Genomic DNA, 27,107 nt, shown 5'->3' with positions numbered 1-27,107 from the left:
AAGCACAATTCTGCCTAGATGTCTTATGTTAAATTCAGCAAGTTCAAACTGAATTCTGTTTTCTTCTTCAAAGCTGCTTCTCCACCAATCTTCCCTATCTCAGTAAACCCAGTTCCCTAAGACAGAAACTCAAGAATTATTCTTTGTTCATCTTGATTTACTGCTCTGTCTATGTTTCTCATCTCTAGCTGTTTCTCTCCCATTCCACCTCATTAGTAATATTATTCACACTCAATCACAAATTGTCCAATAAGTAACTAATATTTTTTAATCTACCACTTATTTCATTTTCATTCCCATTGACCCTAAAGTCAGACAACCATCATATCTGTCTAACCTACTACAGTTGTCTATTATATGATTTGTTAGACTCCATTCTGGGCCCCTTTGTGCTGTTTACAAGGTTGCTCCTGAAATAAAAATTTGACTGTTATTCCACTTTAAAAAGCTTTTCAATGGCTTTTCATTGCCCTGAGTATAAAGTCTAAAGCTTTTAAGGTAGACATTGAAGGCTCATCATCACTTGGACCCTGTAGACTAAATGCTCACCATTTTTACTCCCACATCTATATTTCAATTACTTTGAACTTCTTTGAGTTCTTCAAAAGTGCCAGTTTTCTTTCTTCTAAACTTTTATAACTGCAGATCCTGGGTCTTATAACTCTCACTCCCCTCTCTTAACTAATTTCAACTTATTTTTTGTGTATATTTGAAACGTCAGTTTATCTGCTATTTCCTCTGCCAAAAGCCCGGTCAGTTTAATTCAGTCACTCAGTTGTGTCTGACTCTTTACAACCCCATGGGCTGCAACACTCCAGGCTTCTCTGTCCATCACTAACTCTTGGCACTTACTCAAACTCATGTCCTTTGAGTTGGTGACGCCATCCAACCATCTCATCCTCTGTTGTCCTCTTTTCCTCCTGCCTTCAATCTTTCCCAGCATCACGGTCTTTTCAAATGAGTCAGCATCTTTTAATTTCATGGCTGCAATCACCATCTGCAGTGATTTTGGAGCCCAGAAAAATAAAGTCTGACACTGTTTCCACTGTTTCCCCATCTATTTCCCATGAAGTGATGGGACCAGATGCCATGATCTTGGTTTTCTGAATGTTGAGTTTTAAGCCAGCTTTTTCACTCTCCTCTTTCACTTTCATTAAAAGGCTCTTTAATTCTTCTTCACTTTCTGCCATAAGTGTGTTGTCATCTGCATATCTGATGTTATTGATATTTCTCCCAGCAATCTTGATTCCAGCTTGTGCTTCATCTAGCCCAGCATTTCGCATGATGTACTCTACATATAAGTTAAATAAGTACAGTGACAATATACAACCTTGACATACTCCTTTCCCTATTTGGAACAAGTCTGTTCCATGTCCAGTTCTAACTATTGCTTCTTGACCTGCACGGTCAGGTGGTCTGGTATTCCCATCTCTTTTAGAATTTTCCACAGTTTGTTGTGATCCACATAGTCAAAGGTTTTGGCATAGCCAATAAAGCAGAAGTAGATGTTTTTCTGGAATTCTCTTGCTTTTTTGATGATCCAATAGATGTTGGCAATTTGATCTCTAGTTCCTCTGCCTTTTCTAAATCCAGCTTGAACATCTGGAAGTTCACGGTTCATGTACTGTTGAAAAGCCTAGTAGACAATTCATAATATGGACTCCCCAAATTCTTGACTACCTTTATCTCTCCTGCACGTTTTAAATTATTTCTTAACGGTCAGCCTCTCCTAGTAGATGAAAATTGTTACAAGAGTAGGACTCATTCCTATATTTTTAGGTACATCTCAGGACAAGCCTAGACCAGAATATATTACACTGTAGATTTATAAATAGTTTTGAATTAGCAAATGAATAAATAATAATAGTAGAGTTCATCCTACCCATCCGTGGGTAAGAGATTCTAGAATTTTCACCTAAGGCACAAATTCATTAATATTTATTCTTTATTCAAGACTCTGGTCTTTTTTTCTTTCTGTTATGATTAACCAAGATGACAGCTTCAATTTAGCTATTAATGGACTTTAAGCACATCTTTCCTTGTGGTTCAACTGGTAAAGAATCTGCCTGCAATGAGGGAGGCCTAGGTTTGACCCCTGGGTTGGGAAGATCCCCCAGAGGAAGGCTACCCACTCCAGTATTCTGGCCTAGAGAATTCCATGGACTATGTAGTCCATGGGGTCGCAAAGAGTTGGACACGACTGAGCAACTTTCACTTCACAAGAACATCTTATCATTCATGATTTTAAGTAGAATATTCATAGTTACAGCAGTAACCTGGAAAAGGCTAGAAATCTGGGCTATAAAATCAACAGGAGAAGTAAATATTCATAATAAAACAGAGGTGTGACCAAGATGGTGGAGCAGAAAGATTCTGAGCTTAAATCCTCCAATAGGCACACCAAAATTACAGCTTTTGCAGAGACACTGTCTATGAGAACTACCTGAAGACTAGCAGAAAAGATTTTTCACAACTGAAGATATAAAGAAGGAACCACAACAAGATGAGTTGGAGGGATGGAGATGCAGGATAGTCAAGACCCATACCTCTAAGTAGGTTATCCATAAACAGAAGGATGACAATGGCAGATGTTCTCCCCAAGGATTCAGGGGTCCAAGCTCCACAAAGGGCTCTTCAGCCCAGCAGTCCTGCAATGGGAAGATGAGCATCCAGATGTTTGGCTTTGAAGGCCAGCAGGGCTTGCATATGGGAGAACTATGGGGCCGTAGAAAACAGAGACTCTACTCTTAAAGACTGCAAGCAAAATCTCATACTCCCCAAGACCCAGCTCAGAGGCAGGAATTTGAAAGAAGCCTGGGTCAGGCCCACTTGCTGATCTTGGAGAGCTTCCTGGAGAAGGGAATAGTCAACTGGGACACCTTTTGGGGAGACAGATTCTGGTGACAGTCATTCTGAGGAGCTCATTCTACCTCAAGGAAACAGGTATTGAAAGTGCCATTTTGGAATCCAGGGGCTTACCTGCCCCCACCAGTGGGTTGGCACTAGCCCCGACTGACCCCCTCCCCACAAACCTCAGACCCGTGCAGCCAGCTGCCCCAGGACCTGGTCCTGCCACCAGCAGACTAGTAACCACCTGGGTCAGAGCCAGCCCTGCTTACCAGTGCACCCATGGCAGTGAACCCTAGCACAACAGAAGAGCCTACAGAGCCCACAGAGAGGGTGCCCCTAGAGCATATGGCTCTGGTGAGCAGAGGGGTGTGTGCTGCGATGCTCTAAGACATCTCCTACATAAGGCCACTTCTCCAAGATCAGGGAATGTAACTGACCTGCTCAATACTTACAAGCAAACACAGAGAACTGTCCAAATGAGGAGATGGGGGAATATATTTCAAATAAAGGAACAAGACAAAACCTCAGGAAAATAAACAAAAGAATGAAGTAAAGATAAGCAAGCTACCCAATAAAGAGTTTGAAGTAATGATCATAAAGATGTTCAACAAAACTCAGGAGAAGAATGGATAAACACAGTGAGAATTTTAACAAAGAGTTAGAAAATACAGAGAAAAATCAAATAGAGCTGAAGAATATAATAACTGAAATTAAAAAAAATACACTAGAAGGCATCGGTAGCAGATTAGATGATACAGAGGAACAGATCAGTGGACTGGAAAGCAGAGAAGTGGAAATCACTCAAGCTGAACAGAAAAAAGAATTTTAAAAATGAGAATAATTAAAGAGATCTATGGGACAACTCAAGCATCTGATTGTTCACGCTGGACTTCCCTGGTGGCTCAGATGGTAAAGAATCTGCCTGCAGTACAGGAGATCTGGGTTCTATCCCTGGGTTGGGAAGATCCCCCGGAGAAGGGAATGGCAACTCACCCCAGTATTCTTGCCTGGCGAATTCCATGGTCAGAGGAGTGTTCACATTATAAAGGTCCAAAAAGGATGTGAGAGAGAAAAATAAAGAGAACTTATTTAAAGAAATAATAGCTGAAAGCATTTCTAAATGGGGTAAAGAAACAGATATTCAGGTCCAAGATGCACAGACAGTCCCAAACAAGATGAATCCAAAGAGATCCACATCAAGAAACATTATAATTAAATGGTAAAAAAAAAAAAAATCAAGATAAGGAGAGAATCTTAAAAGTAACAAGAGAGAAGTAGCAAAATACATATTTTTTTTTCAAGTGCATTCGGAAAATTTTCCAAGATAGATTCCATGCTGGCCAAAAAACAAGTCTCAATAAATTTAGGAAAATTGAAATCATATCAAGCACCTTTGCTGACCACAGAATGAGACTAGAAATCAACTAATAGGAAAAAGTTGCAAAAACCCACAAACATATGGAGGCTAAACAATGCTACTAAAAAGCCAATGAGTGACTGAAGCATAAAACAGGAAATTAAATACCCGGAGACAAATGAAAATGGAAAAATAATAATCTAAAAGCTGTGGGACACAATAACAATAATTCTAGGAAGGAGGTTTATACTGATGTAAATCTATCTTTGGAAGCAAACAAACAAAAAATCTAAAATAAACAATCTAACCTTACACTTAAAGGAACTAAAAAAGAAGAACAAACAAAACCCAAAGTTATTAGAAGGGAAGAAATAATAAAGATTAGAGCAGAAATAAATGAAATAGAGACTAAAAAACAATAGAAAACAGATTAATAGATACAGAGAACAATTAGTTGCCAGAAGAGAGGGAGGTGGGAGCACAGAACACTTCAAAGAGATTAAGAGTTACAAACCTCCACTTATATAATAAATAGTAATGCAGATGTAAAATACAGCACAAGGAATATGGTCAATAATATTGTAATAACTTTGTGTGGGACAGATGGTACTGATGTATGCAAATGTCGAATCATTTTTTAGTACACCTAAAACTAACATAATATTGAACATAATATTATATGTCAACTATATTTCAATAAGAAAATATTTTTTTTTCAACCTACAAATAATAAATGCTAGACAGGTTGTGGATAAAAAGGACCCCTCCTACACTGCTGGTGGGAATGTAAATTAGGATAGCCACTATGGAGAACAGTACGGATTTTCCTTAGAAAAATTAAAAATAGAGTTATCATATGATTCTGCAGTCTACTCCTGAGCATTTATCTGGAAAAAAGTACAATTCAAAAAGATACATGAATGCCCCTACTCACTGTAGCACTATTTTTAATAGCCAAGACATAAAAGCAACCTATGTCTGTCAACAGATGAATAGATAAAGAAAATGTGGTATATGTATACACACACAAAAGAATATGTATGCAGGCCAAGTCGCTTCAGTTGTGTCTGACTCTTTACAACCCCATAGACTGTAGCCCCGGGCTCCTCTGTCCATGGGATTCTCCAGGCAGCAATACTGGAGTGGGTTGCCATAGCCTCCTCCAGGGGAATCTTCCCAACCTAGGGATTGAACTCGAGTCTCACACTTCTCCTACATTGGCAGGCAGGTTTTTTACCACTAGTGCCACCTGAGAAGCCATATCTTATGCCTATATTATAATAAATATGTAAAATGCCCCTCAGAGTCTAACAGATAATGCATCAATAACAGTTTATAATTTACTTGCAAACTTTTCTGCCAATGTTAGGTTTCTAGTTATGTTAGCATAGGAACTTCCTGACACTATATTATTTTCTTTTCCCCAACACAAAACACTCCCTCTGAAAATTTGCCAGCTTTCTTTACAGTTAACTCTTGTTCTGTTGACTATAAATAGGGGCTAAGCAATAGTGCAGTGCCAGATCCACAGCTTGAGGGGAGTAAAGTATCATATAGCAGCATCGTTTTTTCCTTGATGTTAAGGAGAACTTTCTATGATTCCTCATTATGACAAGAAGTTTGGCTGCCAATGCCTCAACCTTTTAAAAGAGAACTGTGTTAACTGGGTTTAACTTGCACTTTTACTGCTTGGCTTTTGTGAAGGGGAAAAGTGGCAACCAAAATATTTCTGGTGACTGACTATCCTTTTGGGTTTCAAAGTAGCAGAACTGAAGACATTGATTTCTACAACCCACTCACCTTCCAGGTTGTTGAGTTAACAGACATAGAGATAGACAGTATTGTAATCTGGCTTATAATAAGTACTATGTAAGTATTTGTTATTATTGTTTTGGGTATTATTCTTATTTTGATGTTAAGAACAATACAATGAAGCATAAAAGAGCCCTTCACTGTCACCTCCTAACTAGTACATAAATTCCAGTGCAATCGAATGTGGATGTCACACACAACAGAATGGTAACTTGCCATATCCAGTAGAGGCACAAGTCCCTTTTTAATCTCATAATCCAATGAGGTTTATGTAGCAGCTTTGAAATACATCTTAACAATCATTCTTTCCTTTCAGGCACTGTACAGATGGCAGATGAACACCATCAAGTATCATGTGATATTTATATTGTAAATGATGTTTTATTTTTCAAAATAATGAAAAGATTCTGCTTTCCATTTTCATTGTATCTCAATTTGGAGTGATCACATTTCAACTGTCTAATAACCAAGTGGCTAGTGCTACCATATTGGACAGTGCAGGTCCAGTGCCTTATACATTTTGATGGGCTTCCACCTGTATTCTCTCAATTAAATGGCAGAAATATCATCACCACAGTGTCCATTTTTGCCTTTCTCCATTCTCCCATCTCCCCTTCTCACCAGAACACCTATTTTCATTGGCGCCTAAGTGTTTCAAGGCTGACCCATCCCTAGCTGCTGGAAATGTCTGGATCAAAGATGATGGTATGACCCCATACTAGGCAATAAGTTCTAAGAAGAAGCTCCCCAGGGACATCCCAGGAAAAGTTTCTTCATTTTTAGGAGAGATCCATGGCAAAACAAAGCTTCTTTGTCCTGCAAGAGATGAACAAAGAAGCATGTACTAGCAACCAGCCTACTACCCGAGGGGAACAAGCCACACGCAGGATGAGGCCAAAACTGTAGACTGTGTAAGAAGAGGCAAGCTCTCTTGATTACAGTGCTGAGCTTCTGGATTAATCAACTCTGAAGGCTGTCCCAACCCTAGATTTGTAATTACGTTCTTTATTCTGAAGAATATTATATCATCTCTAATAATACCACCTTATACCATCTCTAATAACAACTGAGGGCAACACTGATGTACTGAAATTTTTTGGCATCTTTTGAAGCATTGTTTCTCCCTGCCTTTGTTAGTTTTACTGTTTCCCTATTGTTGCTAAAATTCCTCACTGTTTAATTGTTATCCGCAGGGCACCTTCCGAAACATCCTTTTTGTTTTTCTCTTCTTTGGATACTAGGCATTAGAGCAGCTGTTTTCCACTGCATATACCCACTGCTTCTAATTAATTTCTCTCTTGTTTTACACAAACAATGCTGTGTCTCCCATTCTTACTGTTTTCAGTCTTTATAAGAATTTTTATTATTAACAACAATGTAGAAACAATAAAAGCTAACAAATAAAGGGAAAGGCGTAATTTTTTTTTTTAATATAATGCTCACAGTTTTACTGTTTAAATTAGTACCATCATTCATTAGACTCAAGCTGCATTCCAAAGTTCCTTGGTGGTTTTGGAATAAAAAACATTTGGGCTTGATTTGCTCAATACCATTTACCAACTGTGGATCTTAAAGCAAGTTGCTTACCCAGCAAAGAAAAAAAATAAAAAGATAAATGTCTCCTGCCTTGAAAAGTTTATGTGAACTTTATAAACCATGTAATATATGTAAAACTTAGGGCTAAACTTATGATTTTCTGATTCTAAATTAATTTTCTGATCCTAAATCTCATGTCCCCTCCAGTTTACTACAATTTCGTTTCTTCATTCACTCATTCCACAATCATTCATTGAGTGGCTGTTACGGGCCAGGAAGATTTATAGACAAATATGGTAAGGTCTTTGCTCTTTAGCAGTTTACAGTGAATCAGACAAATACATGGATATTAACAAGAGGGAGGCCATTTAATTTAGCAGTTCATTACACAGGCTATAAAGCTAGACAAATCTGGATTTGAGGGTCATCTGCACTGTTCATTAACTTTGTGACCCTAGTAAAGTTACTTCACATCTCAAAAAAGAGATAACATCTGAAAAAAGAGATAACACTATACCCTTGTAGAGTTGTTGACAGAAGAAAATGAGATTATGTCTACAAAATGCTTAGCTCAGTGCCTATTGTGAAGTAAGCATTTGTCTACTGTGGGCAATCATCCTTATTGTCATAATAAATATTATGACAACTGTAAATATAACTGTACAGAATTAAATGAAAAGGGTATGTGCATGCCTATGGAGTATAGAAGCAGGGCATTTAAATCAGTCTCAAGGATTAGAAAAGCTCTGTCTTCTAAAATGGGCTTCCCAGGTGGCACAGTGGTAAAAAATAAACCTGCCTGTCTGTGCTGGAGACATGAGACAAGGGTTTGATCCCTAGGTCAGGAAGATTGCCTGGAGAAGGGCATGGCAACCCACTTTAGTATTCTTCCTCCGTTCCCTGTGAGCCGGGTCTCCATGGTCTCCCACTGGCCACCCTGGAGTTCAGCGACTGTGTGACAGTCAAGTGTGTCCAGCAGCGCAGTGAGTGGCTCATGCCCACCCGACCATAAAGCGGCTGAGGTCTGAGACGCAGCAGATGCCGCGACGAACCATCAGCGGTGAGTGTCGCTGTGTCTCCTCCCAGGTGACAGTCACAGACACTGTTAAGGGAGAATGGTGCTGTTTATAGTTATATCCCGTCAATTTCAGAATTCACCAGTGGTTTCTCACGTTGGTCCACTCACCTGATCTTCCTGTTTTCTCCCCGGTGGTATCGAAACCCCAGACTTCCCAGCCTTGGAGGGGAAGCCCCGACCAGCCAAGCTATCGCCCTCCCACCCCCACTCACCCAGGCCCCCCTGGCTCCCGGGGACGCAGGAGGGCTCCGGATCTCCACAGTCACCCTTCTGTCTGGCTCCTCGTGGGGTCACTTTGCCATATGCAGATGGAGAGGAACACAGTGCTGACTGTCCAGGAGCTGATCTGACCATTCTCTCATGTGGAGGACCACATAAAAAAGGCAATTATAGTGTATTAATCATAGATAATTACAAACTATAAACTCAAGGGCAAGAAGTTTATTACAATGTATCTTTTGAAAACAAAAGGGTGTACAGTGTTCACATACTGTGACAATAGTGTAAAAACTACATTGTGAGCTCTGATTATTTCTCTCCTGTACCACAGAAGCATATTGTATAAAAACTGTCCGAAAATTGATGTGAAGGGCTACTGCCTTATTTGTCTGTAAAAAATGCAGCTCAGTCACATGACTGCTTCCTGGAGCTTGGGAATAGCTTATCCTGTATTCTTGGTTGAATTCTCCCTCTATTTAAGATGTATCCATAGAACCTAAGTGTCAATGTAATAGTTCTCTCCTCTTGCCTGCAGGCCAGTTGTAATAAATCTAGGATGTGATGGAAAAACAAAAACAAAAACTGCCTGTCAGTGCAGGAGACTTGAGACAAGGGTTCCATTCCTAGGTTGGGAAGATCCCCTGGAGAAGGGCATGGCAACCCACTTCAGTATTCTTGCCTGGAGAACCCCATGGACAGAGGAGCCTGGCAGGCTACAGTCCATGGGGTCAAAAAGAGTCTGACATGACTGAAGTGACTTAGCACACACCTCCTCTAAAATAGGGGTTTCCCTTGTGGCTCAGCTGGTAAAGAATCCCCCCACCAATGCAGGAGACCTGGGTTGGGAAGATCCTCTGGAGAGGGAAAGGCTACCTACTCCAGTATTCTGGCCTGGAGAATTTCATGGAGTGTATATAGTCCATGGTGTCACAAAGAATTGGACACGACTGAGTGACTTTCACTTTCACTTTCCCCCAAAATAGCAGAAGTTTCTGGAGAGGTTTGCAATATGGAGGTCACACTTCTAAATGTGTAATTCTGCGAGTTATTCTAGGAACTACAGATTGATTTCTACAACTAACAGTAGGGATGCTGGGGGAGGAATGGAAAATGCGTGGTAAACATGGCCAAATCCAAGATTTTTAGGATTAAACTAAGGAATCTGAAGCCTTTGAATCTGGGTGAGAGAGTGCTAGATGGAAAAATGCCTGAATTCCATATTATAGAATCACTGTGAACACACTGAGGTTCAGTAGGGCTCTTTTTCTTCTCTATAATTATAAGGGGGGGGAGGCAGGGAACAGATAAAAGCAGGTTTGCAAGAATCCCAATTGCATTGTATTATGCTAGAAGTTTTGAAACTGTCAAAACAAATTTTCTAATTTTGACTGTAGTCAAACACTTTCCCGCTAAGCAAAGAGAACTCAATAACAGTTTTATTTGTTTTATAAATAGTTTAGTAAAAAGAATAATATTTGTGAATTGTACTAGCTGAAAAATGTTTGCCTAGTAAAACTTTACCAATGTATGTGAGTTTTCTAAATCTGAAGAGACAGAAGGAACCAGATGAAATTGATGCTGCCCCTTTACAGAAAAAGCCTCCTAAATTGTAGGCGCTGTGTTGAATGGAATCCTTTAACAGTTTGCTATAGATCAAAATTCTTGTCACTTCCACGGGGATTTTCACAGTATGTTCTCTAGAAACCCAAGCTCTTAAGAAGGGCAATCAATTAATGAATCAACAAAGATATTGCAGGAAACCTTTAATCACTATAATTATGTGACCCAGACAGTTTCCATGATCATTGACCATTCTCAATCAATCTGTTCTTTTTGTGTGTGACATTTTCAGTGAAGTAACCTGAAAATATTTTGTGTGTTAGTTGTTCAGTCCTGTCGTGTCTGACTCTTTGCGATCCCATGGACTGTACCCTGACAGGCTCCTCTGTCCATGGAAATTTCCAGGCAAGACTACTGGAGTGGGTAGCCATTTCCTTCTCTAGGAGATCTTTCTGACCCAGGGACTGAATACAGGTCTGCTCCACTGCAGGCAGATTCTTTACCATTTGAGCCACCAGTAGGCTAATAAGAAGAGACAATGAATGTGAAAGAGATTATAACAGCATAAAAAAATTTAACTTCTACTAATTTCTAGGGGTAGGACTGGGGAAAGGTTTCTGATTGTTTAAAGTATAGTTTGTACAACTGAAAGATGGGGATAAAAAAATACCAAACTGATAAACTTGTGCAAATTAAATTAGATAATAAAGTAATTCTCAAGTGCTTGCAGGAGAAGGCAATGGCACCCCACTCCAGTACTCTTGCCTGGAGAATCCCATGGATGGAGGAGCCTAGTGGGCTGCAGTCCATGGGGTCGCTAGGAGTTGGACACGACTTCACTTTCACTTTTCACTTTCATGCATTGGAGAAGGAAATGGCAACCCACTCCAGTCTTATTGCCTGGAGAATCCCAGGGATGGGGGAGCCTGGTGGGCTACCGTCTATGTGGTCGCACAGAGTCAGACACGACTGAAGCGATGCAGCAGCAGCAGCAGCAGGTGCTTGCATGTAGTAGGCTTTCAATAAGTATGTCCTTTGTTTTGTGGATCTTTTCAACTTCCTCTCCATTAGTTTCACTGCCATTCTAACTCCTCAATAAGTGACATGAACACACACACACAGGACTTAAAAAATACAACTTTACTATCAAAATGTTTCTAAGGATGATTTAGATGTTAAAACGAACCCCCATTTTTGTTATGAATACCCCAATTTTGAAAAACTTTTTCTATGTATTCTGCTGCTAAGTGGTTTCAGTCGTGTCTGACTCTGTGCGACCCCATAGATGGCAGCCCACCAGGCTCCCCCATCCCTGGGATTCTCCAGGCAAGAACACTGGAGTGGGTTGCCATTTCCTTCTCCAATGCATGAAAGAGAAAAGTGAAAGCAAAGTCGTTCAGTCATGTCCGACTCTTCGCGACCCCATGGACTGCAGCCCACCAGGCTCCTCCATCCATGGGACTTTCCAGGCAAGAGTACTGGAGTGGGTTGCCATTGCCTTCTCCGATGTATTCTAGGTGGGAGAGAAATCCTAGCACTTACCTCTCACTAACAGGTCCTACTTCAAAACAAGTTGCTGCAGTTGCCTGATCCTTCTTCTAGTAACATCTTTATTTGGCCAGGAGGCAAAAAACCCAAGCTAAAGCAGTCAGGTTTGCTCCCAGGACACAAAGAGCAACAGAAACTGTTTTGCAGTAGGATCTTGGCCTGATGGCTCAGCATTTAGAACAGCCTGTGTCCTGCCTATCTTCCAAAGCTGCCAGCTTTCTATGGACACTGTGAGCCCCCAGTATCCTTTTTCACATATGCCCTTTGTGTTTAGTGTTAGACTCTATTGTTTGTGACCAAATATTAAGTTGAAGGACAAGACTAGAGCTCTGAAGTCAGAGGGTATTCTCATGCTTCCTGAAATTGACCTACAACACGATTTAATAAGAAATAGATGCAAGAGGAAAAAAAATCAAGACATCCCCTAATATTTTTTATAGAACAAAATTGAAGAAGTTAAGAAATTTATCTTGTGGATCCAGGAAAATCCTTAATCTATACTTGAGAAAATTATTACCATTAAATGAATTCAAAAACATGCCACCCAGAATGTTGGTCATTAGTACATCCAATAGTTTATACCGAAAGTTGACAGGTTAGCATCAAACCCAGACTGCAATTCATCCTTTATGGGAAAATCAAGAAAAATTTCTTTTTTCCTTTTCTTGTTGCCTCTCTGTAGTGTTGATGGCGTACTTGTGAGCTTTCAGAAACTTATATACCTACTTCTGTCCCACTGGAAACCTCAAGCTATACCCAACTCACTTCTGGACAATTCTCTAAGTCTAAATCCTTAATTGTAATTTAACAAAACTCACAATGTCTTTGAAGATGAAGTGGAGTCCTGAAACTTTATGTGGCACATAACTCTTTCTTATATTTGCTAAATAAATAAATAGCAAAGAAAAAGGAGGGAGGGAGGAAAAATTTTGTTGAAACAGTGCTTCATAGTCACTGAAATACTGTATTGCTATAAAAGCAAAATTAAGGCTTCCCTGGTGGCTCAGTGGTGGAGAAACAACCTGCCAATGCGGGAGACATGGGTTCAATGCCTGATCAGGGAAGAGAAGATCCCACATGACGTGGAGTGGCTAAGCCTGTGTGCCACAACTATTAAGTCTGAGCTCTACAGCCCGAGAGCTGCAACTTCTGAGCCCATGTGCCCCAAAGCCTGTGTTCTGCAACAAGAGAAGCCATCACAATGAGAGGCCTGCGCACGGCAACTAGAGAGCAGTCTCTGCTCACCACAACTAGAGAAAAGCCCGTGCAACTACACAGACCCAGGACAACCAGAAATAAAGCTAATTTAAAAATTATTTTAAATAGCAAAATCAAACCCTTTCATGCAGACTGTAAATATAAACCTATGTACCAAAAGTACATGGAACCTGGCCAGTGAGCTGCAAGAGTATGTCCAAGGTTAGTTCCTTAGAAACAGAGCCTGAATTGGAGATTCTGACACAGGCAAGAAGTCAAAGTGAAAGATACAGAGAGTCCTGGCTTTGTCTTCCACAGGGTCACCTCCACTCTTGGCACCACCAGCAATTTATATGAACCAAGAAATCCACCTCCCCCTTCCCTTTTTCCCCCTTAAACTAGCTTGCTTTAGCTTGGTCTGGATCTTCTTCAGGGATGATGAGTCTTATAACATCCTACTATTTCAAAAGCAAACTTTGCTTATTTCCCTTTCTCTCTGACTATTCCAATTTGCATCTCAGAATAAAAAAATAGCTCCCATTAGATAGAACTTAATTCTAAATCTGCCCATTACTAGCTTGGAGTAGTCACTTCCACCTTAAGGAACTAGATGGAAAGTCATTTGTGGACAGATAGCCATTTCCTTATCAGAGGCCCAGAGAGGAAGATGGGACCTTATTTCCTGTCAGAGTCACAGAACAAGGATTAGAGAAATTGCAGAAAGTCTTGTAAAGTCTATCTCCAAAACACTCTGTATGAATATATTCACTTCTCCACTCCAACCTCAGCTGTCATCGTTCCCCATCAGGACAGTTTCAATACCTTCTACTTGGTCTCCCTACGCCCACTCTGGCCCTTCTGCAACCCAGTCTTCACACAGCTTCAAGAAGAATCTTTTAAAGACATAAATCCAATAATGTCACTCCCCTTGCTTCAAATCTTCTAGCGTTTTCTTAAAATAGTATCAAAACTCATCCACAGGGCCTCACACAATCTGGCCCTCAACACTATCTCTACCTCAATTCACCGACTCTTACTTTCTCCACACCCATCTCACTTCAGCCACACAGGACTTCTTTCTACCCCTTGAGCTTACCAAGTGAGGGCCCTTGCTGTTTCCTCGACCTAGAATATTCTTCCTGGAGATCACTCGTACCTGGTTCTTTCCTTTCCCTCAGATATCGGCTTAAATATTACCTCTCATTTAAGAGGCACCTTTCTCTGATGTTTCCATCTACAAAAGTTTCCCAGTCTTCCTCTATCACATCACATGCTTTATTTTCTTAACAGTATTTACCACAATCTGACTTCTCATCTAATTTATTGACTTTCTCCTTCCCCTAGAATGCATGTTTGCTGAGAGCAGGAAGCTAGTCTGCTTATTTCATTGCTATATTTCCAGCACCTAGAACTGTGTCTGACACATAGTAGGTACTCAGTAAACAATCACTGAACACATGAATAGGTAAATAAATTCTGAATGGTCCCAACTTTTTTTCCTATATTCATAATTGATAAAGAAAAATAATATTGCTTCTTTGAGTCACAACCTCAAGTTTCTCCAGGAAATCATTCAGTAAACAACATATTCCTTAAGGACAAGGACTGTGCCATTGCTCTATCAGGTCATAGTACAGTGTCTTGCACACAACTGATAGTAAGTGTCACTTAAATGAATTAATACATCATGGCTCCTGTCCCTGACGTTGTCAAGATAATTTCACGTTATTTTACTGTTTATTTACAAAGATTTAGTAGAACTCCTTGATACTTAATTGAGAAGTATAGTGTCATATAACTTTAAAAATAAAGTGAAGCGAAAGTGAAAGTGAAGTTGCTCAGCTGTATCTGACTCTTTGTGACCCCATGGACTGTAGCCTGCCAGGCTCTTCTGTCCATGGGGTTTTCCAGGCAAGGATACTGGAGTGGGTTAACATTTCCTTCTCCATGAAACATAAAAGATATCTCTAATTAAATTTAGTATTGTTCCACATAAACCAAGAACTAGAATTAGCAACACTTCAGTTCAACCAATATGCGTGTGTACACACATGTTTTGTTGCTTCAGTCGTATTTGACTCTTGGCAACCCTATAGGCTATAGCCTGCCAGGCTTCTCTGTCCATGGGATTCTCCAGGCAAGCATACTGGAGTGGTTTGCCATGCCCTCCTCCAGGGGATCTTCCCCACCCAGGGAATGAACCTGTGTGTCCTGCAGCTCCTACATCACAGGCAGATTCTTTTACTGTTAAGCTACTGGGGAAGCCCAGTTATTAAGTGCTTATTAAGTGTGATATGGTGTTTAAGTGTTTTACATATATTATTAGTACTATGTTTGACCATAAAAGAGAAAGGAAGAAAGAGAGGGAAGGAGGCAGGAAGGGAGAGAAAGAGAGAGAGAGAAAGAAACTCTAAGAAAATTCTTTGTGCCCCTTAAAAAGCAATAAATTTCCAATAAGTAAAGGTATTCAAACAAAACAGAAAATTTCACCAAGAATATTCTAGAAATAGATCAAACATTAGATGAGTTATTTTACTAAATGACCCTTTATAAATCAAGAAATTTTATAAGGTCAACCCTCTTCTTTTACAAATATGGAACAGAAGTACAGACAAGCAATACAACTTGCCCAAGATGAAATGCAAATTCCTATTTCTAATCTTCAAGGCAATCTACCAATGCACTCCTTCCTTCTTTACTCCTCAGTCCTTACTTGACTCATAATATTTCTTGACATTCTCAAACACTTCAACCAAAACATATTTGCTTACAAATCCTAGCACACCTGGCTCAATTTTTCCCTGTGCTTCTGCACAGACTTCCACTCCCACTGTCAATTCTATGCCAAGCTTTGTCTCTCCTTTTAAAGCAACACTTAAGGAAAAAAATTTTTTTTTTAATTAATGTCTCTACGTCTCCATCTGAGCTCAGAACTCAAGGGCTCTGATATCTTTTCTAATTCATAAGGCAGCCTGAATCTTCTTAATACACAAAGCAGATCAAATCACTCCCTCACTCAAAGCTAGTTGTTTTCCAAGATACTTAAGAAAAAATCTATAAACTCCCAAACAAAAATAACAAGGTTCTGCATGGTCTGGCCCTGCCTCCCTTCCTAGCTTTACCTTAAAGCTACTGTTCCTTTTATTCATGCTAATGTACCCCTCTGGCACTCTTTAAGTTCCTCAAATGCTTCCAGCTCTTTGCTACACTGAGAGTTTCACAAGTTGCTCTTTCTTCCTCAATGTACCAACTTTCAAGATTCCCCATAAATGATGTCTTCTTAGGGAGATCCTCTTTAACCACCCACACATTCACCAATGCATCAAAAGAAGGTCCTCCTTGACACTTTGCCAAAGCACCTTTTTCTTGCCTTTATAACACGTCCATTGTTTTAATGTGGGCTTCCCAGGTGGCGCAGTGGTGAAGAACCTGCCTGCCAATGCAGGTGACAGAAGAGATACCAGTTTGATCCCTGGTTTGGGAAGATTCCCTGGAGAAGGAAATGGCAACCTACTCCAGTATTCTTGCCTAGAAAATTCCACGGGCAGAAGAGCCTAGAGGACTATAGTCCACAGAGTCGCAAAGAGCTAGACACAACTGAAGTGACTCCATACACACATGCATTGTTTTCATGATGTATGTAGGGGGATGCCAGAAGCTGCCCTGCTCTTCCCTGTTCAGGTGGGCAGAGCAAGTCACATTGGAGCAGGTATTACAGAAATAAGAAACATTCACTTTGGTAAATGTTGACTGAGTTGGTTTTCATAGCAGAGAGTTGTGTGGTACAACAAAGGAAATCCATACAACACCCCCGGTATAAATTGCTGGTTACCTGGGAAGAAGTAGACCATCATATTTATCATATTTTCTGGGAGAAAAAAAAAAAAAGCAGAGAAATCTAACCTCCTCTCCCACTATCTGAAGCCAAGAAACTTAGTAGAGAGCAACTTTGGCTGCATTCAGTAGAGGGAGAAGACATGGAATGTCTTAAAAGAAAATTTACTGGAAGAGAAAGACAAACTTGTGAGAAAGTCATCTGAGTACAACCCAGACTCTAAGGACCCCAGAAGGAGGTTCCAGGCAGTATGTGGCCAGGGGCCAGCCGCTCTCTGTGTCCTTAATTCTAGTACAGTGGTTGTGCTTCAGAAAATTGCTGCTGAGCTTCATGGCTGAAGTTAGAGGGTGTGAATGAATGTGATTCCTAACAATGGCGCCCAAGCACAGACCCACTGCAGCCTGGGCAGGGACATGCTCCATGAGGGCTTCACGGTGCCAGTGGACCAGCACCGCCCTTCAGCCCAGACAAGATCAACCTGCAGCAGCTGCACCATGTGGCAGAAAGGCAACCAGGGTGATGACCCACCAGACTGGTTACATCTGTTTACTGGATCAATGGTTTATTCTCTGTGGGTCTACCTTAGTAGATTGAAAGTTTCATGGAAGAAGCTAGCATGTCTGTTTGGCTTACGCTCAGGGCTACCAAGTACAGCACAGATGGCACCCGGCTCCACAAGGACTGTCCTTCACGTGGAACATGACATGAAGACTGCCCCTTAGAGCCAGGTAACTGCTCAATATCTTCAACCTTACCCTATCATCACTGTATCACCAGAGAGGCAGACATGAAGCAAGCACTCAATACATGTTTACAGAATAATTATATAACAGAATGCATGATCTATTCTGTTCATTTGTATACATTTCTATGATTCTTAAGACGTTTTTGGGTATTTCCCCCCACATACCTAATATGGTATGTCTAAAAGGGATGATTTTATCTATTTTGAGCCACAGGAAGTCAGAACGGAAAACAAGGTTAGAGTGATAAGTGTTTTTATTTTACTCACGAGGAAAGGGAAAACCAGAAAGATAGGATGACTTTTATCCTTTGGTAGAAAAGCCAAGACGAGAACCGCGGGCTCTGTGCCTTTTGCTCTCTCTACCTTCCATCTGCTTTTCAATAGCTTTCTCTTGTTCTTATGAAACAGAGGCAGAGGTCACTTAATCACTGACTGCTGTTTGTGCCATTGACTGCCAAGGCACTGGATTAATTAGGGAAATGCGGATGTGTGTGCTCTACTTGACCCAAAGTGGTAGAACGTTATCAGGGAAATTTCGTATATCAAGACCACAATGAAAGCTCCATTTTATTGGACTGGTGAATTCTTCAAAACACACCGTATTTTTTAGAATCTCTCTTTCAGTATTTTCAGCATTAACAGCATACTTCTTTTTCCAAATGCTCATGAGTCATACCAACAGCAGCATGTTCTCAAGCACAGAAAATAACACACTGAATATTCAGAAAGAGGAACAAAAAGATCAAATCTACTTAAAGGAAATAAAGGATTAGTGAAAAGTACGTTCTTAAAATTATATTTGATTTTTATTAGATCAATAATTGCTTAAAATAGGAAACTTCCCTGGTGACCCCGTGGCTAAGACTCTGTGCTCCCTATCCAGGGGGGCCAGGTTCCATTCCTGTTTAGGGAACTAGATCCCACATGCCACAACTAAGATCTACCACAGTCAAATATATATATATATATATATTTTAAACCAAAAAAGTTGCTTAAAATAAGTATACTTCCAGCTCCAACTTGACTTCTGTCTTTGTATTACCAATATTTGTAAAAATCTTGTTCGGTGTAAAATTTATCCTGTACTTACATGATATGACTCTTGGGGTTCCCTTGTGGCTCAGCTGGTAAAGAATCTGCCTGCAGTGCATGAGACCTGGGTTTGATCCCTGGGTTGAGAACATCCCCTGGAGAAGGGAAAGACTACCCACTACAGTATTCTGGCCTAGAGAATTCTATGGACTGTATAGTCCATGGGGTCACAAAGAGTTGGACATGACTGAGCGACTTTCACTTCACTATATGATATGACTCTTACCTAAATTAGTACCTAATTTCTTTTCAACAGAATTAAAGTGAGAAAAATCAAGCTTCCTCTTCTATCTCTGCCACCATCTTTCATGTTTAAGTTTATAGTCCTCAAACACCTATCATAAAAATCAGCAAGGGTAAAATAAAATACTGAATTTGAATAGGTGACTAGACCAGATGCTGAAATGTTCTCCTTATAAATGATGCCCAAGAGAATTCTAGGAGGGTTACTGGATGGGAAAATTACACTTTGTGTTATTTGCAGACTACAAATAATATTAATGCCTTGTCAGGACCTAGACTAACTGTGAGGCAGTTTACAACTGTGTGTTTCTCATGCTTTGGTCTGATTTAAGGCTCATGTAAACTCAGTTCTGGACTATGGGTCAGTGGTGGAGAATCTGTGCAGCCCCAACACTGGATCACCTGTGAAGAGATGAGGACAACCAAGGCACAGGCTCTAGCCTTAAGAGGTCTGCAGAATGATTTGACCTAGGATAGCAACTAAATGCACAGTTAATTCAACTCATTTACATGAGGACAGGTCTGAGCACATGGAGTCCCTGACTGGAAAGATAAGGGACATATTCTAGACAGAGGTCTTCAGAGCATGAGGTGGTGGGTACTCCTCCAAGTTCAAAGGAAGGGGAGGTGGAATCCAGCATGTTTTAGGTTTAGAGAGTTAACTGGCAGTTGTGAGGGGGAAAGCATCCCAGAGCTGAGAGAATGGTGATGGTGACGGAGGCAGGGAGCAGGGATGAGTTACTATACCTTGCAAAGATTTACAAATATTTATCTTACAATATTTATTTGCCCGTTTTCTTAATTTTTTTTCTGAAAAGTTACATTCTCCACCACATTTCCCCACCAATTAATTATAACTAATCAAGCTGTGAAACATCACGTCTCTCTTTTCTCCAGTTTCCTGGGAGAAAGGTCTATCTGAAGACAAGAAGTCAACATTGTCATCTATAAAACATCACAGTAGTATTCTTAATATGGAAGAAATAGTCTCAACTATTTTCACATACATTTATTTTGCTTTTTATTACAATCTTGTGAAATAAGTTGAGTTGGTGTTTTTATTCCTATTTTACAGGAAAAAAAGAAAAGTGTTCACAAAGATATCAAGCAAGCCGTTTAAGGTCACACAGAGGATTGTGTTATGTCACTGGGACAAGAACCTGTCTTCTAATTTATGTGCTCAGATATTCACTCAATAGGCTTGTACTGGACATATTGTGTATGGCTGGTCATCATGATAGTTCCTAGGAAAAGAACAATTTACTGGTAGTTACTATATCTGCCCTCAGGAGGTCAGTTAACCAGAATGTTCAGTAAAGTGTGACTCAGATCAAGACACCGGATCTGCAAGGTAAGTGTTGTGGGACCAAACAGCTAGAGCACCCAACCAAGCCTAAAGAGGCTCAAGGAAGGTTCCTCTAACAAAGTCACTGCTAACTTGGGACCTTAGCCAATCCAAGACAGTGACTGCTTGGCAGCTGTCCTGAATGGCTGAGGGGTGAGGTGTAAAGTTGGAAAATGGAGACCAAAGTGTTCCGAATAAAGGGAGCAGAGTCACTACTCCACAGTGTTATTTCCGCATGTGTGTATATGTGTGCATATGTGTGCACACATGCGTGAGTGTGCATCCCTCTCATTTAAAAAAGTCACACACTGTCCAATTGTCATTTCTGTGTAAGGATGAATTACTATGTTTACCATAAAATAAACAAGGAGACAAGATATAAGAGGAACCCCAAGAAAAATAAGGTCCCTTCTTGGGTTACCCTCATTAATCTCTGAAAATTAGAATTTTTCTAGGGAAAAGAAGGACTTAAGAGGCCATCTAATCATTCTCAAGAAGCAAGGCAGGAATTGAAATACAAACCACTTATTTACTTCTATGATAAGGAATTGAGGGAAAAGAGGGATTCAGAATACGACATGCTACAGTTGTAGATTCCAAGAGTTTCCAAGTGTGAAAGAGATGCATGTAGAACACTGCTGCTGCTGCTGCTAAGTCGCTTCAGTCGTGTCCGACTCTGTGCGACCCCATAGATGGCAGCCCACCAGGCTCCCCCGTCCATGGGATTCTCCAGGCAAGAACACTGGAGTGGGTTGCCATTTCCTTCTCCAATGCATGAAAGTGGAAAGCGAAAGTGAAGCCGCTCAGTCATGTCCGACTCTCAGCGACCCCATGGACTGCAGCCCACCAGGCTCCTCTGTCCATGGGATTTTCCAGGCAAGAGTACTGGAGTAGGGTGCCATTGCCACACTGGTGGACTATAAAAGTGCTACCCATATGTGAGGAGTTTGAAGGAGAACTTCTCTCCCTGCTTTCTAGCTCTGCAAGGCAAGGACTGAAAATTGAACATGACACCCAGTACTTCTCACTACCACCTCTCAGCTCCCCTAGACAAATCATCAATAATCCTCTGTTACAAATGCCTATAGTGGATATTCCTGAGTGTAATTCCCAGAAAAATGATCCTATGGAAACTTTCATAATTGAGTTATTGACCTTTACAGATTTTTCAAAGGAGAAAGTCCAATGAGTCACATGTATGCTACAACTCTAGACCATCTGAATGTCTTCAAATAAGATGGCTTAAGAATTTGTTTAATTCTTGGCTCTCTTTAATAAACTCAAGATACAAAAACCTACATTTTAAGCCCTGATTTATCTCATTAATCTTCAAGTTATATTTGCTTCTGGATATATCACTTAGATAATCTGCTATCTCCTTACGTATAGTGTCCAAAAGCCCAAGTCACTCAGAAGCCCCCACTCTTTAGTTCAGTTCAGTTACTCAGTCATGTCTGATTTTTAGTGACCCCATGGACTGCAGCACACCAGGCTTCCCTGTCCTTCACCAACTCCTGGAGCTAGTTCAAACTCATGCCCATCGAGTCGGTGATGCCACCCATCTCATCCTCTATCATCCCCTTCTCTTCCTGCCTTCAATCTTTCCCAGCATCAGGGTCTTTTCCAATGAGTCAGTTCTCATCAGGTGGCCAAAGTACTGGAGTTTCAGCTTCAGCCTCAGTCCTTCCAATGAATATTCAGGACTGATTTCCTATAGGATTGACTGGTTGGATCTCCTTGCAGTCCAAGGGACTCTCAGGAGTCTTCTCCAACACCACAGTTCAAAAGCATCAATTCTTTGGCACTGCCCCCTTTCTTTACAGTCCAACTCTCACATCCATTCATGACTACTGGAAACCCCATTCTTACAAAAGTACAATTGACCAAGAAGTCTCCTTCTCAAATTTTTCATTCTGTGTCTTTAAACCATGATTCTCCCAAATAAGAGAAACTGAGCATAACACATGGAAAAAGACCTTAGATAACTATTAGCTCTACTTTTGCATTTTAAAAGGATATATAATTTCCCCAGTACTATGATTAGCACTAGAATTGCTGGCTTTTAGCTAAGTCAAACAAACAAATCAATACAACAGAAAAAAGATTAAAAATAAACTTAGAGTCAAATATCTTGAATTAGAAATCTGGTTCTAATATTCTTAACAATATTCTAATATTGTTATTTTTATAACACTATAAAACACCATTACTTCTGTAAAATAAACTATTGCATCTATTTATCACATGTAGTGCATTTAAGGCAAATTTTCTATGTCAAAAAATGTCAGTGATTCCTTAACCTTAAAAAACACTACATCTATGTTGCAAAAATATCTCCTTGAGTTAAAGCATCTCTGCCCACATCTGTGGCTATTGAGCAGGGAATTTGCTGGTTCAAGATTAAAGGCAAAGTGCCTAAGGCTGCTTTTATACAGTTCCCAAGTTGTGGATGAGAAACTCTGTTCCTCATTATCTCTTTTCATAGTGTAGATAGCTTTTCGTCTACTATTTTTAAGATGGCTACAGTATTAGTCCCTTACAGTATTAGTATTGTAGCTGTTGTACCTGTTTGAGGAGCACCAGGTGTACAAAAGTACAAACTGTCGTCATGGCTTCCTCTGAACAACAGCCTCAGGTTATTCCTGCTTCTGGAAACCTGGCTATCATGTCAAACAACTGGACTATTTGGTGATCGTAGTTCATAAAAAAATCTAATGATAATAAGTCAAACAGATTGCACTGCTGAGCCAATTGACTGATTTCAACAGAATTTGATGCTTTATATTGACTAAGAAGTGTAGGTCATCTATCAATGGTGACATCATTTCCCACTGTATTCTCACTTAATTTCAGATTTTCTATTGTATAGCTTCTGGAGGAAAAAGTTTAAAAGCTTTTGTTTGCACCATAGATAAACCTCTATTTAAACCAGATAAACTGAGCAACAGCTCCTATTTACACAGCAGGAATTTGCAGCAGTTGGGATGTTTTCTTATTATGGTATCTATTCTCTGCTAAGGTTTTCAGCAGTGACAACTGAACATTATTATCATCACGTTAGTCCTCCAAGATAAGATACACTCAGAATCCTTTTAAGTAAGAATTTTGAATAATTAGATTAGTACCCTTTGCCCTTTTTTTTTTTAAAGCTAACAGAGAATCTATATTTTATAATTAGGAAAAACATATTTTTTAAAAAACCCTCTCATTTCAGCATTAATACACTAAAAATTCAGTTCACTAAATTCTAGTGTTTTCATTCTTACAATTCCCTAACCTTTTAAGAGAGCAGTTTTGCCATTTTATTTCCTTTGAAATAATTCCAACTTTGTATTGCAGATCTTTCTGAAGATATCTGGAGATTTAACTTCAGTGGTACACAAAACAGAAGACAGAATAATTCCTTTAGTTAAAAAAATACCTATTTTGAAAACCACGAATTTCTTGTCTTTGATATGATCACATGTTGAATTTGTTTAATGTTTTTATGAGAACTGACCCAATAAACTTTGATAAAATGCTGCAAACCAATGAAGTTTATATGCAAATATTAATTGAAATTAAGATGAATTCCAAATACAGGGTTTCTTAAGAGTGAGTTTGGTCATCCCAGGTTTCAGTTTTCAGAACTGATCTAAAGTCTTCATAAGGCCACTGTGCCCATCATATTAGAAGCACAGTTTTGAAATAAAAAACACACTGCTTATTTTCTCTTCTACTTAAAAAGAAAGCAACAACTATAAGTCTGGTTAACTGTATGAGTAAGCATTTTATTCATATGATTTACCTTTTTCCTTGGATACATAGAGCACACATATAAAAAGTGTGATAGAACTCAAATATGTGGGACTCAAATGACTGTTGTGAAAAATTCAAATACTCTATTTGCCTTTAAAGCTACATTAACTATCAATTATCGTAAAGTGCTTATTATTTAGAATTCTTTTTTTCTTCTATTTGGCTACCTACACACAGTAGAAGTAAATATGTCTAAAATTGGTGCTGGCTTTGATAAGCCACGGTGATGACATCAGCCTGACTTCTAGCTTCTGGAATGCAGAACTGAAACCTTACAGAGATTTGTGGGCTATGAGGTCCCAACATAACTCTCCTTGTCACCACCTATGATCCATTCTAAGCCAAGACTCCTGCTCTAAATATATTTACTACACAATTAAACAAGAGTATTCTGGAATATCGGTGTTGTCAAATGCAGGAGTGGTGGGGGTGGGGTGGGGTTGGGTGAGAGGAGAAAAGGAACTACAGTTTTGTTAAAAAGTACAAAGATTTTAAAATTGTACATGGTGTACGACAATGTTAATGTAAACTAATAGGAATTTTCATGTGTATTCTATCACAATTAAAAAAAGAAAAGCTCCGGACTTCTATGGTCCTGCCATGAAGATTCCAATGCAGGAGACACCGGTTGGATCCCTAGTGGGGGAACTAAGATTCCGTAAGCTGCAAGATACAGATAAAAACGAAAACAAGAAAAAAGGAAAACAAAACAAAAACCCTACACGTGGGTGGTTTCTGAAAACTGTGCCATAGATTCAAGGAGTTTTCACAACTGTCTAATAAATTTCTAGGTCTGATATGTCATCTGTTGTAACCTTGTCACAATGACCAGATCGCTCTTGCAGGAATATTTACTGAGCCAGGTTGCTGGGGGCCTAAAAAAGCAACCATTCATCAGGAATTAGTAAATAGCACTTACACCAAATGTCGAGCTAAACGGACTGCGGAAGAAAACCTGGAAACTAAGATGTAAGAACGGGTGTTAGACAAGGAGAATGTGGAAACGTCACTTGCTCCCGGGCTGTGGGCCCCGTGAGGAGCTGGTAAGTGCAGAAACCTCTACGTCCTATCCCAGAAAGGGTCTTGCCATCAGCCCCGTGCAGTGATCACAAGGACAAGCAAAAGCTGGTACGAGGGAGTTAGTAGGCCTCGGGGCCCACGGGATGACCGTGGGTTCTAGCATTTCCTAGAGGGCGCAGCGCAATTTCAAAGGACGGAGGCTGGCCGAGGGCGAGAAGCCCCTTCACTCTCCTGCCTCGCGTCTGCCTGCTAGCAAAGCGAGCGGCGGCTGCTGCGGGAGGACGCGCACTAGCTCAGAGGCTGTGCCTGTCTGCGGGGTAGGGGGCCGCCGGTAAAGTACTTCTGCAGAGTGAAAATCGACTCAACTTGCGAGAGGTATTTGAAATAAGGAGAAAACCCAGAGTACCGGGCTAGAGTTGTCATCGCCATTCTATTCTGCTCCTAGTACTCCCGGGAGAAACCAGTTTCTGCACCAGCAGTGAACACGTGGGTATCTTCTTACTCTCTCAGATTAGAATGTGAGCACCCCTGGGGTCTCCAGGCGTGCACAGCCAGAGCCTAATGCGATGCCTTGCCCTTGGAAGGTGCTCAGCAAGTAAATGAGGAGCTACGCTCTGTCTGAAGCCGAGACCAAGACAGCGCAGGTAGAGCCCTCTCCAAAGTTCTCTGCTTGCAGACACGCCCCTGCAGGTGCTGTCACTTCTCAAAGTCTTCACTGCCCGCCGGCGCGCACGCGCCCACCCCGAACTCCCCAAGCCCTGGAACTACCTACCAGCAACGGCGACCAGCAGACCGAGAGCACGCACATGATCCCCATGAGCTGGATGGCCGTCTCTGTCGTGATTCGGCCCCACTGGGCGCTGGACTGCGACGCCGTGGCCTTGGCCCTGCAGCGGGACACTAGGGCCTTAATGGTGGCCAAGTTGCAGGCGAAGGTGACCACCAGCGCCGAGAGCCCCAGTATGGCAAAGGCAGAAGCGAAGAAAACGTTGCCCCAGTTTTGCCGGGAGTTAGTCCCGTTGCCCCCAGGCCCGGTGCTAATGAAGCACCAAGTCCCGGGCCACTGGATAGTATACTGACCTACGCCCAGCACCGGCAACAGGGCGAAGGCGAGCACGGCCAGCCATACGCCTAGCAGCACGGCGCGGGTGACGCTGGTCTTCATGTGGCTTGAGTACCAGTGCGGCGCCCGGGTGGCCAGAGCCCGCTCGACGGCCATGGCGCTGGCAATGAAGAGCGAGGAGAGCCCAAAGACAGTCATGGTCAGGCCGAAGAAGGTGCATAACCTCCCCGACGGGTCGAGCTGCTCCCAGCGCTGGTGGGACAGGTAGAGGACGATGACCACCGGGCTGGTGAGCAGCTGCCCGACCATGTCGGTGAGCGCCAGCCAGCCGATGCACAGCAGGAACGACTTCTTGCGCTTGCCCTCCCGGCGCCTGTAGCTCTTCGACACGAGCGTTATGGCCAGCGCGTTGCCCACGAACCCGGTGATCATCATGGTCATCGAAAAGGCTACGGACACCGAGCCGCAGTCCTCGCTGGGTTCCGGGGGCAGCGTGAGGTTGTTTGGCGCCTCAACGGCGCGCTCGGCCGCCCAGATGCCCGGGTCGGAGTGGTTGAAGCGCGTACAGAAAGGAGCGCTCGCGTGGTCTCGGGTCGCCTTCATATTGCCTTGGAGGTGAGGAAGGGACGGCACCTTGAGAACTGCGACGAGAGCCGGCAGACCCGGCGCAGGAGGCGGCGGCTGTCTGTGGTGACCGGGGCTGGGGCTGGGGTCGCAGCTAGGCTGCCCTCCATGATGCGGGGCGCAGCCGCCGCCTCACTTCGCCACTAAGGCGGCGGCGCCCGGGCTCCCAGGCCAAGCAGGCAGCC

At 41.4% G+C, this 27,107-nt stretch overlaps 1 protein-coding gene across 7 annotated transcripts in view; it reads right to left on the bottom strand.

Moving 5' to 3' along the window:
- PTGER3 (prostaglandin E receptor 3 (subtype EP3)) overlaps nucleotides 1-27,101 on the bottom strand; it is a 98,828-nt gene extending 71,727 nt beyond the window's left edge. For 4 of the 7 annotated variants that reach the window (XM_010848748.1, XM_010848751.1, XM_010848750.1 and 1 more), the window contains exons 1-2: nucleotides 26,008-27,101; nucleotides 2,547-2,648 (exon numbers count right to left, since the gene is read on the bottom strand). In XM_010848748.1, coding sequence (XP_010847050.1) covers nucleotides 2,547-2,648; nucleotides 26,008-26,901 — 996 coding nt within the window. In that variant the 5' untranslated portion in view covers nucleotides 26,902-27,101. The remainder of the gene's footprint in view (nucleotides 1-2,546; nucleotides 2,649-26,007) is intronic. The other 3 variants (XM_010848752.1, XM_010848754.1, XM_010848753.1) reach the window with 1 other exon arrangement.
- Nucleotides 27,102-27,107: the final 6 nt, after the last annotated feature.

The sequence above is a fragment of the Bison bison genome, unplaced genomic scaffold, assembly GCF_000754665.1.
Source record: "Bison bison bison isolate TAMUID 2011002044 unplaced genomic scaffold, Bison_UMD1.0 scf7180017864271, whole genome shotgun sequence".
NCBI lineage: Eukaryota > Metazoa > Chordata > Mammalia > Artiodactyla > Bovidae > Bison > Bison bison.
Note: the sequence above shows the minus strand (reverse complement) of the source record. Positions and strands in the feature narration are given on the sequence as shown.